The 16,829-nt window shown below is 34.9% G+C and overlaps 1 protein-coding gene across 24 annotated transcripts in view; it reads right to left on the minus strand.

The window, feature by feature from the left end:
- CAST (calpastatin) overlaps positions 1 to 16,829 on the minus strand; it is a 282,033-nt gene that overhangs the window by 14,487 nt on the left and 250,717 nt on the right. For 14 of the 24 annotated variants that reach the window (XM_087958155.1, XM_026672542.2, XM_087958148.1 and 11 more), the window contains 15 exons: positions 15,505 to 15,597; positions 15,366 to 15,428; positions 13,671 to 13,769; positions 12,196 to 12,276; positions 12,055 to 12,108; positions 9,596 to 9,694; positions 9,272 to 9,364; positions 6,969 to 7,070; positions 6,275 to 6,358; positions 4,750 to 4,797; positions 3,870 to 3,974; positions 3,067 to 3,165; positions 2,607 to 2,708; positions 1,594 to 1,695; positions 892 to 975 (listed from right to left, as the gene is read on the minus strand). In XM_087958155.1, coding sequence (XP_087814281.1) covers positions 892 to 975; positions 1,594 to 1,695; positions 2,607 to 2,708; positions 3,067 to 3,165; positions 3,870 to 3,974; positions 4,750 to 4,797; positions 6,275 to 6,358; positions 6,969 to 7,070; positions 9,272 to 9,364; positions 9,596 to 9,694; positions 12,055 to 12,108; positions 12,196 to 12,276; positions 13,671 to 13,769; positions 15,366 to 15,428; positions 15,505 to 15,597 — 1,308 coding nt within the window. The remainder of the gene's footprint in view (positions 1 to 891; positions 976 to 1,593; positions 1,696 to 2,606; positions 2,709 to 3,066; positions 3,166 to 3,869; positions 3,975 to 4,749; positions 4,798 to 6,274; positions 6,359 to 6,968; positions 7,071 to 9,271; positions 9,365 to 9,595; positions 9,695 to 12,054; positions 12,109 to 12,195; positions 12,277 to 13,670; positions 13,770 to 15,365; positions 15,429 to 15,504; positions 15,598 to 16,829) is intronic. The other 10 variants (XM_087958156.1, XM_087958152.1, XM_087958153.1 and 7 more) reach the window with 1 other exon arrangement.

Consider the following 16,829-nt stretch of genomic DNA (forward strand, 5'->3'; position numbering starts at 1 on the left):
TTTTATGCCTGTTTATTGCCAAAATATTTTAGTCCAATTTAGTTAAATCTTTAGTTCTGGCTTCTTCCTTTCCTGGTTTGAAGCCCCACTTAGCTGTCAAAAATATTTTCTTATTTTTTTTCCCGTCCCTTCGTAATTTCGCCACTCACTTTTCTTTTCTTAAAAATTCCATGTTACCTTAATCCTGGGGTACTTTTGTTTAGTTGTATTGCCCAGTTGTCCCAGTTCAGATATTATCCACCTCTTTCTTCCCTCCTGTACAAATCTTAATCCAGCTGAGTCCTCCTCTTCGGGGTGGCCATTTTAAACCACCACTGCAGTCATCTTCAGGGGGGAAAAGACCAAGCCCAGGGGAGGGAGATGCAGCTCCCCTCAACCTGGCTTGCAGCTTCCCCTTACTCCACCGCTCCTCCAAGGCAGCTTCAGCCCCTAATCGTAATGATCGGGGCTCTCCAACGAAAGAGCACGGACCATAGCCGCAGAGAGTCGCGATCTATGGTCCGTCAGCGAGGAGGCTCCGCCTTCTTCCCCAGTCTTCCCCAATTTCAAGACACATATTTGGTCTGGTTATTAATGAACAGAATTAACAAATTAACCAAAATAGATTGGGACCTTGCTATCACAGACCTAGCAAATATATTGCCATATGAGAAGAAAAACATGAAGAAAATGGTTCAGATTAATTTGTATATTTAACTGGACTCCTTATACAACCATCAATCAAAACCATCAATCTATATGTTGTATCTACAGTAGGCAAATACATAAATCCAAAATTCATGTTTTGCTATACTGAACTTTATGCCAAACTTCTGCAGAAAGTTTATTGAAACACAAAAATTACATTTTTAACAAAAAAGTGAAGGAAAAAAGAAAAATAAGCTCTATTACCTTTACTTCAGTTAATCGGTAATCAGGAGGGATGGTTTCTTCTTTTTCCCCAAGTTTCTCATGTTTCTTTTTCTTTGATTTTTCCTGAAAAACAAGAATACAAGAAATGGAAACTTTCTCTGTACATTTTCACTGTAATTCATTAGGATTGTCCCATTGATTTGTATTATACTTATAAAATAATAACTAAATCTATTGTTGACTATCACAGAAATTCTTTCAGCCAATTCCCTACCACATGAAGAGCATGAGAAGAAGAATTCAATGAGTAGCCATTTTGAGATATATTCCATAGCAACACCCATGCTCCTCTTCTTTCATGCAGCTTTCAAAATCCAATTATAGAATATCTTGGTTGTGACTGCAATGATGTCTGGTAAGCTTTGAATTACTTAAGCATAGTTTGTGGAACAAGCCATAACTGATTGAGTTCATACATCAGGCTCAGCCACAAACAAATATGTTTGGCTTCACACAGTGCATGAAGCCACAAATATATATAATTATGAATATATAATGTTCAGTATTGAAATCCACGCACTGTCATGGCACTATTCCATTGTTGGAGAAATACTTTCAAAGAATTGAGAATTAAATGCTGGCAATTATAGAAAAACTACACTTCATAGCAAACTATTTTGATACTTTCAAAAAATAAAAAGGCCCCCTCCATTATAATCAGCAAATTAGATATTTTATTACTTTCACTTTATCCACAGCAGGTTTTTTTTCTTCTGGAGCAGGCTCACTTTTTCCTAGGCTTCCAGACAAGGCTTCTAGTGCTTCATTAGTTGCTTGTGTGCTCTATAAATAACATAAGCAAAATCAATGAAGAGGTATTTTTAAAACTGATTGCAAAATGAGAAATATAATATTATTGATCTCAAATTTAACATGAAATAACAGTCAAAAAACTTATTATTATTATTATAATACAGTAATGTAGAACTGGTTAGACTAAGTAAAAAAAAGTTAGTAGAACTTTTTTAGACAAAATTTATATGGAATTTTCTCCTAGATTAATTATATTTAAATACTAGTTTGCCAAAGCTTATTAAATTGGACTTAACCCCTCCTGAATCAGGGAAAAAGCTTCAATCTAACAACCCCAAATATTTAAAAAAGAGAAAAAAAATCCAGATTATCTCAGATCCCAAATTATTTATATCAGCATTTCTCAACTTTCATATCTAGAAGATCTGTGAATTGCTACTTCTGGGTGGTCTATATTGCTATAAAGGATGTTTAAGGATGCTATGGATAGCAATAGCAATAACAATAGCACTTAAACTTATTTACCACTCCATACTGCTTTACAGCAACGGTCCCCAACCTTTCCGGTGCTGGTAGTGTGACAGGGAGGGGAGAGGGAATAGTATTGCATATGTGTGCCACTTGTACAAATGCAGCTTTGCATGCTTGCACTCTTCTTGGTACCGGGCCATGGACTCGGGGTTGTGAACCCCTGCTTTACAGCACTCTCTGAGCATTTTACAATGTCAGCATATTGCCCCCAACAATCTGGATTCTCATTTTACCGACTTAGGAAAGATGGAAGGCTGAGTCACCCTCAAGTTGGTCACGGTTGAATTCCTGGCAGTGAGCAGAGTCTAACTACTGGGCCACCATGGCTTGGTCAATTATTGGACTTGATCAAGTTCATCTAGGGATTTATTGTATTCATTTTATATTAATTTCTATAACTGGTTACTCACTGGAGAAGTGACTGTAGGAGCTGAAGATTTCACAGAAGGCACAGTTGAAGCTGAGACAGCTTCTTCTGCGGATGTGTTCTGGGGCTTAGTTGACTTGGGCTTCTAAAGCAAAATGACACAAACAGATACTGATTACAGGATTTACCTTTGCATACGTAGATCAGGAGGCTTTATGTGTTTAACAGACAGATATAATGAGATTCAGGTCAATCTTAGCACAATTAAAATATTTGATTTAGAAAGCATCTTTATATTATATTCAAGGAATAAATCCTCTTCTGTCACATGATATTAGAAGCAAATAAAACTTTTTGTTCAGTTTTTAGATTATACATACCCACACATACAAACACTCTCTCCCTCCCTCTCGCACACACGCATACACACACACACACACACAAGCAGCTATTTGCCCTCTCAAATGTGACTTCATTTTTATGGTCTCTAAGAAGATACTCACTGGTGAAACTTCTGATGAAGCCAGAGGTTGCACAGGAAGAGCTACAGATGCAGCTACTTTTTCTTTGGGAGCTTTCGGGGGCTCATCTACCACAGGTTTCTTGGGGGGGAAATTATGAATGAATTTTAATCATTAAAAGGCATGACTGTTTGAGCACCATTAAAAGGAGTTGTGCCTAAATGTCTATTTCTCAGCATGCTACCTAAACCTTAATAAATGATGAGTTATATAAAAGCAGAATATAAAGTGAGGTTATACTATAGATGAATTTACACAATTTTTCATCTGCTTCTATCCAATGCAGTCTTTCTCAATCTGAAATTCTACTGATGCGTTGAGAAATAGTACTCTCAGATTTCTCAAAAGAGCTTCCTAGCTGAAGACTTTGTTTGATTTATATCATTGCTCATCTTACTTTTACATGACACTAAGCGGCTTACAACAAACAAATAAAATACATAACAGAGACAATATTTTTAAAAATAAATAAAAATAATAAAACGGAATCCAGGCTTAATCTAACCAATCATCCACATCACCAAGAGACAGTGTCTAATCCATAAATAGGCACATAATCAAGTTTACAAAAGGCAGCAGGGACAGGCCAAACAAAGCGGGGATGATGTTCCAAAGGATAATGTTCCAAAAATCTCTCCTTCTGGACTCTACCAGTCAACACTTCTTAGCTGGTAGTCCTGGAACATGCCTTCTCACCATATTGGGATAGAATCAGTAGAAAAAGTAATCTAATTCAATACATATTTTTGGATTTAACTGTAGCATTTTGGGCAAAAGAAACATACCTTAGCTGTATCAGCAAGTTCAGTTGGTTTTGATTTTTCTATGGAGGAAGCAGGACAGACAAAATCTTTTGAAAATTCATCAATGAGTTCAGTCTCACTAATTGGCTGTAAAACAAAAAGAGGAAATAGATGCAGAGTAATCAATTTAAAAACAGACAAAAATAACAGAGACAATAGCAATAGCACTTAGACTTATATACCACTTCATAATGCTTTACAGCACTCCCTAAGCAGTTTGCAGAGTCAGCATATAGCCCTCAAACAATCTGGGTCCTCAACTTCAGAAGGATGGAAGGTGGAGTCAACCTTGAGTAGATCAGGATCAAACTCCTGGCAGTGGGCAGAATTAGCCTGCAATACTGCTTTCTAACCACTGCGTTACCTTGGCTCTTACACTTAACAAGTTACCATTTATCAATGGTATTCTTCAGCAGTGGTAAGAACATGATTACTATAGGGTGGATATTTGGTTGGAAATATATATGCATTTCTGTTCAAAATATTTCTTACTATCAGAAAAAAAGTTCACTCCTAAAGTGTCCGTTGCTGGGAATCAACAATGAAAGAACACTTTTGATTTCCTGTCTTCTTTCTGAATTTCCTGCATGTACAGAATTGGAATTGTAACTTATAGCTCTGGACCAAACAATCCTTTGTTTTGATCTAACATGGTATTGTATTTGCTATTGCAAAAATAGAAAGGAAAAGAAAAATCTTTATTAAGAACTTCTCTCTTTGTAATATACTAGACTTCCTCCAAAGAGAACATTGAATGTATTCTCAATATATTTTGAAAAAAGAACTGATAAAATTTTCATTCAACTTGTTCTTTTTCAACAGAAGTAATAGAAAATAAATATTTTAAAAATTGTCAAATAACCTTTGGTTTCTCTTCGGCTATTGGTAACAGTGGCTTCCCATCTTTGTCCTAGTATTAAAAAAAGAATGATTGTTAAGAATGCAATTTGTATTCAATCAAAATAAAAATAGTGATGATACAAAAGAAATCCAGACTCTAACAGATTTTTTTTTCCAATTTCCCAGAACTTTAATAGTTCTATATCCTAACAATAATTAAAGTGCACAGTTGATTATTGAGAAGAAGCGGATCAAGCTATGACTGATATAGTAAGCCTTTCGATGACATGTTGTCATCACATGACATATCGCAACTTATTTCCCCTTTGCTAAACCAGGGGTGGGGGTGGCCAGTACATGACGCATCTGGTCCACGGGCCATGAGTTTTATATCCCTGGCCTAGTGTCATCACTAGGCTTTGGCCATGCTGTCCAGTTGTCAAATTCTATATACTAGGTATGTAATTAAAGAAAATATTATACTCTGAAATTTTAGGTTTTGTTGGTGTCCAATTTATATAGTTCATTAAATGAATGGTCAAAAGTCAAGGACAACCTGTAAATTCTGTCATAGACAATCCTTTTTTACACAGTTCATAAAATTCTAAATGTTATTTTTTTATTGTATAAAAGATTAAACTAGTTGATCTAATTTCTCTGGTTTCTCAGATGCTGAATATACCACTGGTACAAACAATGTTATTAACAAATGTTGTACCAGTAAATATTGCCACTGAATCATATCTGATAGATGACATTTGTCCTTAGCAAAGTATTTGTTAAAAATTCATCTTCAGTGAAATCAGTATCACAACTTTCATCCAATTTTTTCATATCAGCACCATTTTTCCAATTACTGTTAGTTTTTCCCATAAAGACAACTTAGAAGGGAAAAAACCATTGGAATTTTCAGATATTATATATACCATTGCTTTCTAACTAGTATAATTGTTTCTAGATATACTAGTTCTATTATATTTAGATGTTAATACTATCCATTCAGCCAAAGGTGCTGTATTTGTTCATCCCTGAGAAAATTAACACCAATTGTTGGCTTCCAGTATTTAATATTTGACAATTGGTAAACTTGATGATATAGCTCCAGATTCCAAAACCAGCCATCAACAGGCACATAGAGACAAACAATTTCTACATGCTATTCAAAAGAAACAATCAAAAAGCTAAAAGACCTCATCACTCCCTTGCCAGCAATCACTATCCAGATACTGGGTGGAATAGTTATAGTGTGCCCTTTTCATCAGTTGGTTGCAAAGGGATCAAACAAGCATTTCCATATTCTTGCCTTTCATGGCACACAAAATCAGTGAAATATGAAAAAGCAACCTGGTCAAGAATCCTAGTGCTCAAAGTGCAATTATCCCTCTTAACCTGGACACAATATGGCAAAATTTAGAAACAAGTGGCCCTAAAGTAAAATTAGTAAGGCATCAACTAAATAACTGAATAATTTGATATTCCATTGCAATTGCTAAACAACAAAAATAATATATATTGCATGTCACTAAAAAGTAGAAATTATTAGTTACCAAGGTTGGTTTTAATCTGTATTCAGGAGGAATTGTATCATCACGTTCACCAGGTTTCTTTTCTTTCCTTTCTATGGCCTTTGGCTAAAGGAGGGGGAAAAACAATTTATCAATATAAAAGATGATTCTTTAGAAATCTAAATACATACTCTATCAAATCAGTGGGATTTAAAAGTAGCCTAAATTTAAATCAATCATATCAATGGATGATATATCATATATATCTAAGTATTTTATGACTACTAAACATGTAGTATTTAATTTAAAAAAACACTTTATTCCCCCATAGTTGCAACCTAATCTTATTATTTATTTATTTACAAATACCTCTTAATGTATTAAGAAGTACAACTTAATGTATTAGAAGTACAACTCTTTTACCAACAAGCAAAAATTGTTCTGGTTGGTTATTTGTATATTTGTTGATTAGATTTTTTTTTTAAAAAAATCTTGCTTTTATTACTTTAAAAATAACTCAAGGCAGTGATACCTAATATTTCTTCTTCCTCCCATTTTTTCCACACCAACAAACCTGTGAGGTGAGTTATATTAAGAGTGAGTGTCTGACCCAATATCACCTAGCTGTTTTTCATGACTAGGGTAGGACCAGAACTCTCAATCTTCTGGTTTCTACCTGGGTGTCTTAATCACTAGACCAAAGTGACTCTATTTTGGGCGCGTAGCACAGATATACCTCTTCAATTTCAACAATGGAACTGGTATCTTCTTCAGGTTCAGGTTCTGGCATACCAAGTGTGTCCACAAGAGCATCCAGGGCACTATCACTAATTGTCACCTAAAATGTAAAAGCAAAGTGCAATTATTTTTAAAAAATAATACAGGGGATTCCTTATATCTGCACATTTGTTGAGATTTGAAGTTGCCATTTGTTTGACCATTCGGATACATAGTCAAGATCTTTTGTAGGGTAGCAGTATTGTCTGTAGTATTGAACAGCTTTACATCATCAGCGAAGAGAACGCAATTGCTCTTAATATGATCACAGAGGTCGCTTATGTAGAGTATGAAGAGAGTTGGTCCTAGAACACTGCCCTGAGGGACACCACTATTGACAGGTACTGGATTTGATAGGACTCTCCGATTTTGACCATTTGTTGTCTGTTTGATAGGAATGCTTCTATCCAGTTATTCAGTTGTCCAGATATACCATAGGATTTTATTTTTAGGAGTAGTTTGTCATGTACATGTGCTAGAATTATTGGACATAATGCTGTATTGACCATTCAGATTTTTTAGCAATTGTTTCATAGTATAATCTACACCTGGTAGTTAAAACATTTGAATGCAGGATGGTAAATTGTTATATCTCCCCTTTAATTGCAGGCGAGCAAAACAAAAAGCAGCCATTTCGAATTAATTCAAATCAAAAACAAACCCCCACAAGAGAACGGCTGGAGTAAATTCCAATACACAGCAATAAATCCACACTCTGTCCGGCAATCCTGGCGTGGCAGTAAATCACAAGCCTCAGAGAGTTTGCTGCATGTCTTCACTCCCAATTAGTCACTTTGCTTCTGGCGAATTCCACCAGCCCAGCCGTGTCCTTTTATTCACTTATGAAGCGTGCTAATTTCCTAATTAATGACTAGCTCGACGCTTCCTTTCTAACTGAGTTTGTCTTCTCAGCCTCCTTCTGTTTCTGACGTCTAACCATAAGTTCTCCAAATTTTCATCTCCACTGGAAAACTCTCTCATGCCTTCTCTGTCAGCCATTCCCGGCTGCTGATCAGATAAAGAACCAGAGGAGGTCGAAGGTCCTGACAACTCTATTAATTCAGGTCTATCTTCCTTGTTACATCCATCTCCTCATCCTGGTTACTATCCCAATCACTAAGCAATGCCGGCTCATATTTTGCTGCCATGTCCTCATCACTTGAACTCATATCTGCCACAGGAGCAGAATCCAAACCCGGAGCCACAACAGTAAATTATTCACTTTTCCATTATAGGGCAATAATCTGTCTTTTTATATTTAATACTGAATTTCAAGTAATCGATAATAATGCAGGTTCATCAACCATAAATCCACAACCAACCTTGAAACTTGGTTAAGAACTTAGTTGCAGTATAACAATTGTGAGCTCAGGAAAGTAGAGTGATCTATATATGAAACAATTATGAGAAGACTCAGGAAAATTAATTCCAGTTTAGTTCAATAAAAAAGGAGAAAATCCATAAATTGAATAATTTTCTAGACAAAGTGCCAAATGTGTTCTCTCCAGCATCAGTGCTATACTTATTATTATTCAATATTAGATAGTAGATTAATGTCATCCTAATATGCTTTTATAATTTGTTTGTGATCCTGTGCATCAATAAACATTTGGAATGATTATAACACAACATGTAACACAGGTAGGAAGGAAATAAAGAAGTCATGCCCAATAAAACATAATAGCCACAGTGAAAAGAACTGATCACTTTGGCAGACAATGAAATCACATCCTGATTTAACATCTGAAATTCAAACATAGATGTGTTTGAAATCTTGCAGAAACTAAAGGATATATACTTTATGTGTGCATTATCTGTATTTTTAAATAAGAACTCAACCGCCTTTAGATATCAGCTGTACCTTAAATTGTTCAGAGGTTCATAATATGCTATAGATTACTGACATTTTCTCATCTAAAGCCTTCTGGTAGATAGGCCGCATTAAGATGAAACACAGTAAGATCCTCATTTTAAAAGCATATTGGAAAATGCTGAGTGAGAAAAGTGGCAAAGATAAAAATATTTTCTTCAGTTGCAAAGACTCATCCAATGAATGAAGTTTAAATCCAATTAATATGATTCGATACAAATTCTCACAATACAGTTTGAACAGTATATGTATAATAAGGACTGAAAAAGAGCTCAGAAAGTTTGTTACCTAACTTTTGTAGTAGCCTTCCAAAATCATGGATCATAATAATTTTGTGTGTCTAATAATTTTTGAGTATCGGAACATTTAGTATAGAACAGTAATATATCTACCTCTTCCAATTTTGGTTTCTTCTCTTTGGGAGGAGCCGAACTGCTGACTGATGTTGCAGAATGGGCTTGTAAAAGCTCATCTTTGGCTGCAGGCTTATAGCATAAAAATATAAATATATAAGAAATAAATATAAACACAAAATTTATTGGCATAAATTTTAAAAGCAACGCATTAAATCAACATTAATGTATTAATGAGTGTATTAATGTATTAAAAGCAATGTATTAAATATACTGCTATTGTTAAAGCAATGTATTAAAACTTTCTTTTTAAATGGATATTTCAAGCTTGGCAATATTCCTTTAAGACAGTAAAACCAGTACCTCTTTTGGCCTGACTTCCTTTTCTCCAGCAGATGGTACAGTAGTGCAAGTGAAATCAGATGACAGCGCATCTGCAAGGTCATCGTCTGTCATTGTTGGCTAAATGAAAACATAAACTTGGTTAGACTTATACTAGTTGCCCAATAGCTCTTTACAGGTTATGGGCCCCTTATAGGCAAATACTTCATAGCCAAATTAGCCAATTTCTAATCTGGAAACACCCATCATTCTCTACTAATAGAAGCAGTAACATCAAAATTGAAGACAAGGATGACAAAAAGAGATGATTTGCAATCTAGTTTTGCAATGACTTGCTTTTCTACTAGCAGTTCTTTGCTATTCAGTTGTTGCATTCACACATAATATCAAGAGTGTTTTTTTAATGGTGTGATTCAAATAAAATGCAGCTAGTCCTCGTATTAAGACCATTTGTTTAACAACAATTCAAAGTTATGATGGCCTTGGAAAAAGTGATTTATGACCTGCATTCACACATATGACCAATGCATGGTTATTTGCTTAAAATAAAATTGTCATAACATTTGGTCCAATTTGACTTATGATTTATGATGGAAATTCTGGTCTCAATTGTGATTGTAAGTCCAGGACTACCTATATTAATCCAAAATGGAGGTCATACAATGGCAAAAACAAACCAACATTATAATTTAGCACAATAAGTGAATACAGCAAGTGTGATTATAGAGTTGAAGAGAAAATTGATCATTAAAACACCAGAGTGAGGGTTTTTTTCCTGTATAGATACCCGATTCTTCCAAAATTATTCTGAAAAGATAGCTATTTGAACATAAGCTGGGAATCTACCGTTTTCCGAATTACTATTTATTTGTTTAAAAAATCCTTTCCAACAGAATTTTAACAGAGAAAATATTATTGTTTCCCCTTACATTCTATTAGAAAATATTGCCTTGATTGATTTTTTTTCTGGGATTAGTCTCCAACATGAAACTATACATGTCTTAACTTAGCAAAATATTTTGAAATAATTACAGAATTAAAAGGGATTCTGAATTTTATTCAATGACTGTGCCCCATTTATTTTATATTAGAAATGAAAAGCCACACCTTATAGTCTGAATCCACAATTCTTGTTCATAACAAAAAAATTATTGTATTTATACCACATAAAGTACAAAAACTTTTCTACATAACATTCTGTATCGAATCCTAGAGATTACTTATTGAATTCAACAAAAATGATACTATCTATTCAGTTTTATGTGCCAAACAAATTGTTTAAAACTGCACATTTCTAGTGGTTTGAGTTAGTCACTTGTATAACACCATGACTATTTATATATAGGAAATTGGTTGCATCCCAACAAATCAGTTTTCTCTGTAATATTAGATTAAATATTAGATTCAATTTTCAAATGTTTTGGAGCAGGTGGGAACATAAGCATAGTACCTGACTGCAAATCCTAAAACAGAAGCGTTTTTTCTCAGGATCATCCAAAATGTTTAAGATGTTGCACTCCAGATCACCAATTGTGTCAAACTCAATTTCACTTAGGGCTGCATCAGGACTGTGTTTGACCTCGGGGGCTGGGTGGACGTGGCTGGGGTAGGCATGGCCAGTTCAATGTCCCTCGTGTTGGGGGCACCTGTGGTGGCCAAATGCTAAGGTAGGACTTCCCTCAGACCTTTCCTCACTCTCATTATCATCTTCCTTCCTTCCTTCCTTCCTTCCTTCCTTCCTTCCTTCCTTCCTTCCTTCCTTCCTTCCTTCCTTCCTTCCTTCCTTCCTTCCTTCCTTCCTTCCTTCCTTCCTTCCTTCCTTCCTTCCTTCCTATTCTTCTTTTTCCTTTCCTCTTCATTCTCCTTTCTTCTTCCTTCCTCTCTTTCCTTATTTTTCCTTCCTTGCTCTCTTGGCATCTTTCCTTCTTTTTCTTTGTCCTTCCTCTTTCCCTTTCTCCTTTCCTGTCCCTTCTTGCATGTTCAAATGCAAAAGGGGAAACATTTGTCCTTTTGTTTGGTTTTTAGTTTGTTCTACCAGTGAAAACAGAGCCGGGGATGGTGGGGGCTGCATGCAGCCCTTCCAGAGCCTGTTTTCAACAGCCTCTTCAAGCCCTCTGCTAGTGAAAATGGAGCTCAAGGGGCATGTGCCCCCTACCCCCAAACTCTTTTTCGCTGGCAGAGGGCTGCAGGAGACCATCGCAGCATGTTTTTGCTGGCAGAGGCATTGCAGGCCAGTCCTTTGCTGTTTCCAAGGTGGCCCTGCGGGCCAGATCTAAGCACTCTGCAGGCTGATCCAGCCCATAGGCCTTGAGTTTGACACCCCTGAATTAGAGATTAAACTCAAAACACTGCATGATCCTATTATATGTACCTAAACCTATTGTTTGATTTGTGTTTGAAACAAGCATAGATAACTGTATATGCAAAGAACAATAATAATTTTCTCTGTTCGCATTTTGTAATGAACCAATTAACCATACCTGTGATTCTTCCACTGCAACTGATGGAGAAGCTATTTTATCATCACTTTTACTCTGAAAAAGAAAAGTATGTTTGTGATGATATTTTAGGCAATTTGCCGCATAGGAAACGGCTGAAACATAATTCAGGGTAGTTTATACCTCCAATAATTTCCTGTATTCTGGAGGAATTGTGCTCTCCCGTTTGCCCAACTCTTCTATATTTAAGGAAAACATTGGATCCTACATCAAAAGAAAAGTTACATTTTATTCTTGAGCTCAACAATTAATTCACAGTTACATGAAAGATATTTCCATAAGATTCCAATTTATTAAAAAATATATAATTTTAAGTTCATTTTAATACTAGTTAGTTATCCATTCAAAACAGTAATCCATAATATTTGGTAAAAATGACTGTGCTTATGGTAGGAAAAATCAATACAAGCTGATGTCTACATCTGTAAATGTCTGTTCTGTTTTCTTATTCTATCACTATTGTACAGAACAAATTGCATTTTACCTCAATTACCTAACAATTGAGAACTGCAGTTCACGTTAATAAGACAAATTATAATACCTAATACTTAAAACATGCTGGGTTTTAAAATAACATACCATCTGGCAGGAGGTGATAATTATCAGGATAATTGAATTATTAAGAGTAATTATTGGAAATGGAAATAAACTTACTACACTTTTGAAGAAGAAAAAAGCCCTTGCTTAGAGTACAGAAAATGATTATTCTTCCTCTATATTTTGAGATCCAACTATTAGCTTCTTCTTATCTGACTATGTGAATAATTAAAAAAAATATTAACCTACCAAGTTATACATTAATGATGGTTAGATTAATTCTTAATACAGTGTTTGTAAATACCCAAACCTTCTTTCTCCTACATTTTTATTACAAAGAGAGGGAGGAAAGTCCATAGGCATAGACATATTTCCAAACATTATAGTTTGAAATAGTTCTCTCTTTTTGCTGTTCTATAACTTTTATTCCTCCCAGAAACTGAGCAAGAAGCCATTCAATTTCCCTGTTTTCTAATATGTAAATTATAAAGAGCATATAATTTTTTCACAACAGTGCAATGCTATCTCTAATGGTTCCTAGACCAGATTACCATTCTACGATAGATATAGAATGAAAATATGGGAATATTTAAGAAAGGAAAAAGACTGGATTGAAGCTGTTTCTAAAGTTTCAGAAGATGTTGCAAATGAGTCAGGAATATACAGAGATTCTCAAAATGCAATGGGCTGCCTTTTGAAAATCTGTGCATAGCTTCATCATTGTGCTATATATATACGCCTACCATGTTAAGTAAATGTGTTTATGGGGAACAATTCTACATTCTGAAAATTTAGGTCAGTCACTTCACCTAGACCTATTCCTATGGAAGCAAGCTCTCCTAAATTCATTTGGACTTAACATCTGAATTGAAACTAAATAATCACAATATGCTGGTAAGCAATACAAAATAAAAAATTTGAAAAATGCATAATAGTTCAAGGATGTCACACGAGGAAACAAAATTTGGAAAAACATTATTTTACTTGCATCCACATTTACAAAATGTAATTATAAAAATGCAGATTTCATGCATAAGGTTCTTATAGAAAAAATTCCATACCGAAACTTCCGGTCCAGTATATGTAGGAGCAGGTGGTTCATTTTCTTCAGGACTTCCAAGTGTATCTATTAAATCATCTAAGGCAGTATCTAAATCAGACTAGGAAAACATTTTTTAATAATATATAACACTGGCATGGAGTAGTTGATTACTAGAGTGTTCTATAGCAATACATTTATTATTTCTTTAGTAAATATATATACAGCTTAAAATTATTATAATCAAATGTTTAAAAACCAATACAGTAAAATCTAACAAATCAGAGATGGTATTCAGCAGGTTCTGACCAGTTTTGAATAGTTAGGAGAACTGGCAAATACCACCTCTGACTGGCCCTGCCCCCATCTATTCTCTGCCTCCCGAGTCCCAGTTAATCAGCTGGATCTTCTTTTGTTGCCCTGCACAGCAGAATGGAGCTGGAAAGCAAGTTAGTGGGGTGGGAAGGGAATGGGGATTTTGCAGTACCCTTCCTCTGCCACGCCTACCAAGCCACGCCCATAGAACCGGAAGTAAAAAAAATTGAATACCACCACTATAACAAGTCATTTAAATTGTAAAATGTTTCAGTAAAATATTTATTTATTTATGTTATTTGTTTATTTATTTATTTTGTCAAACAATTATTAGATAACAAGTATAAGTATAAACATGGTTATAAATATATGAAATGGATACAAATAAGAAAAAAGAAAGAAACAATAGGACAGGGACGGTAGGCACCTCTTAGGAAAGGGGTCAGGTCAATAGTAGACAATATTGTACTGTTACTATTGTATTATATACTATTGTATATTGTATCAATAGTAGTACCCAAAGTTATAGTTTATCTAACCTGGAAATATTTTACCATTGGACAAACAAACTTGGTCAGTACTATATGGTAGAGACTTGCTAATAGAAGAAAGAAATAACTTGGCTGTTAGAAATCCAGATATCTAGTTTTTGTAATTAGCAGAATGTAGGAAATAGGACTTGAAAATGCAGATAAGGAGTTTTTAGTATACATAAAAGGTAAACTTTTAAGAAAATTGGAATGAAAGGAGGGGGCAAGATTACCCAGAAGAAGTAAGAGGAAGAAACAAATGTTGAATTTAAAAAGATATAAAAGGTGTGGTGCTATGAGTACAAGACAAATGTCTAGAGAGAAAGATAATACAGGCTTAGGGATTCTGCTTGACATCAGTAAGCTTGACTCAGAGAGACCACACCTAGAAGAAATGACTGGGGGGAGGGGGGGAGGAGGAAGTGGATAATTTAGTAAAACACCTGAGGAGTAAAAAGGACTTGAGGAGAGATTTACAGACAAACAGAAAAATTACTCAAATGCAAGCAAGCAAAAAGGCAGAGATTTAAAGGGAGGAAAAAGTTATTCATGAGTCAGGCAGCTTAAAAAGACAAAAGGAGGAACAAAGCTTTCCAGTCAGAGCAGTAAGAGAAAGATTATATGTGCCACATACACATTTGATTATTCTAGTGTGCATATACATTTGTATATGTAGTACAATATACATGTTTTATTTTATCAGGAGTCAGCATAGTAATGATGGGAAAATTACAATTTGAAATATAGCTGATCGTGCGTATTTAAAAAAAAGAAAATCAAGATTATCCATGCTGGCCAGCTACTTTTAAAATGGTGCTTGAAAAAAAGAATAATGCAGCAGTAGAATACACGGTAAGTAAACCCTTGTTTACCTTTTCTGCTGGTTTACTGTCTGCAGTAACAGGGGTAGGAGATGCCTGTTTATGTTCTTTAGTCTGAAAATAAGAATGTATTTCTGAGAGCTAGTACATAATTTCACATGCACATACTAATAACCACCACTAAACTCACCTCTGCAGTTGCAGCAGTCAAACCAGCAGCTGCAATTGTTCCAGCTGTGCCAACAGCTGCTTTGGAAGCCAATGGTTTCTTGTCAGTGCCAGCCTAAGGTGGAAAAGGGTAAGATCAGCTAAGACAAAGTACCACTAATATTTAGAGCAGCCCAAATTCTAAGCAGAAAATGTCATTCAAGCATGATTTTACGTTGGTCATAAATAAAAAGCATAACATGAAATCATTTACCACAAGCATAATTCAGAATTACTGCAAATCTTGCATAGACAGGTAGTCCTCGACTTACAACAGTCCATTTAGTGACTGTTCAAAGTTACAATGGCATTGAAAAAAGAGATGTAAGACAGTTTTTCATACTTATGATTGTCCCTGAGATCACGTGATCCAAATTCGGACACTTGGCATACTATGACGGTTGCAGTGTCCTGAGGTCATGTGATCACCTTTTGCAGCCTTGTGACAAATAAAGTCAGTGGGGAAACCAGATTCACTTAACAGCTGCGTGACTAACTTAACTGGAATGATTCACTTAACAATTAACAATTGGGACAAGAAAGATCATGAAATGGGGGAAAATGCACTTAACGAATGTTTCACTTAACAACATAAACTTTGGGGTCAGTTGTGGTTATATTTTCATTTCTAATTAATACTTTATTCTTTATGAGATACAGTAATCCTAGAACATTGCCTAACAAAAGGATCAACAGTGCAATTCTAGCCATGCAAATAATAATATGAGAGGAAAAAATATTTTATTGGCCATGCACAATGATATTCTATATAGTGGTACATTAAACCTGAGATATTTAGGAAAATAACATTTTCTAAATAATTCAATAAGCTTATAGTAGTATATGATGTATATGATGCAACCCAGTTTAAGACACTAACTACTACCTTACAAAATGCTTATATGTTAACCAATGCTTACTAAATGGAAACTCTGTTCTGAATCTATAGTAACATTTTAAAGTACATTTTTAAACAATCAGACTAAGTTACTGCAAAATGCATGCACTTAACTATTATGGAGGATCAAAGAGTGGCTTGTATATCCTGCTAGTGGTCAATTTTGTAATATAAAAAAGCAACCAACTAAGGTTTCACCTAAATAAGTCTAAATTATCCAAGTACTCGAAATTGCCTTATTGCTCTGCAGACAAGAAGAATAAAGAGAACAAGAGAACAAGAACAAGTACAACAAGAACAAAAAGAAATCCCACAACCATAACTTCTTGTTTATATATAACAGGTCGTAATTACACATCTGGAATATATTCTAATCTGTTTTAAGAATACAGAAAAAGCGAAAGTTATTT

Source organism: Notechis scutatus, chromosome 2 (genome assembly GCF_049901735.1).
Source record: "Notechis scutatus isolate UNSWTSFEM ecotype Mainland chromosome 2, rNotScu1.2, whole genome shotgun sequence".
NCBI lineage: Eukaryota > Metazoa > Chordata > Lepidosauria > Squamata > Elapidae > Notechis > Notechis scutatus.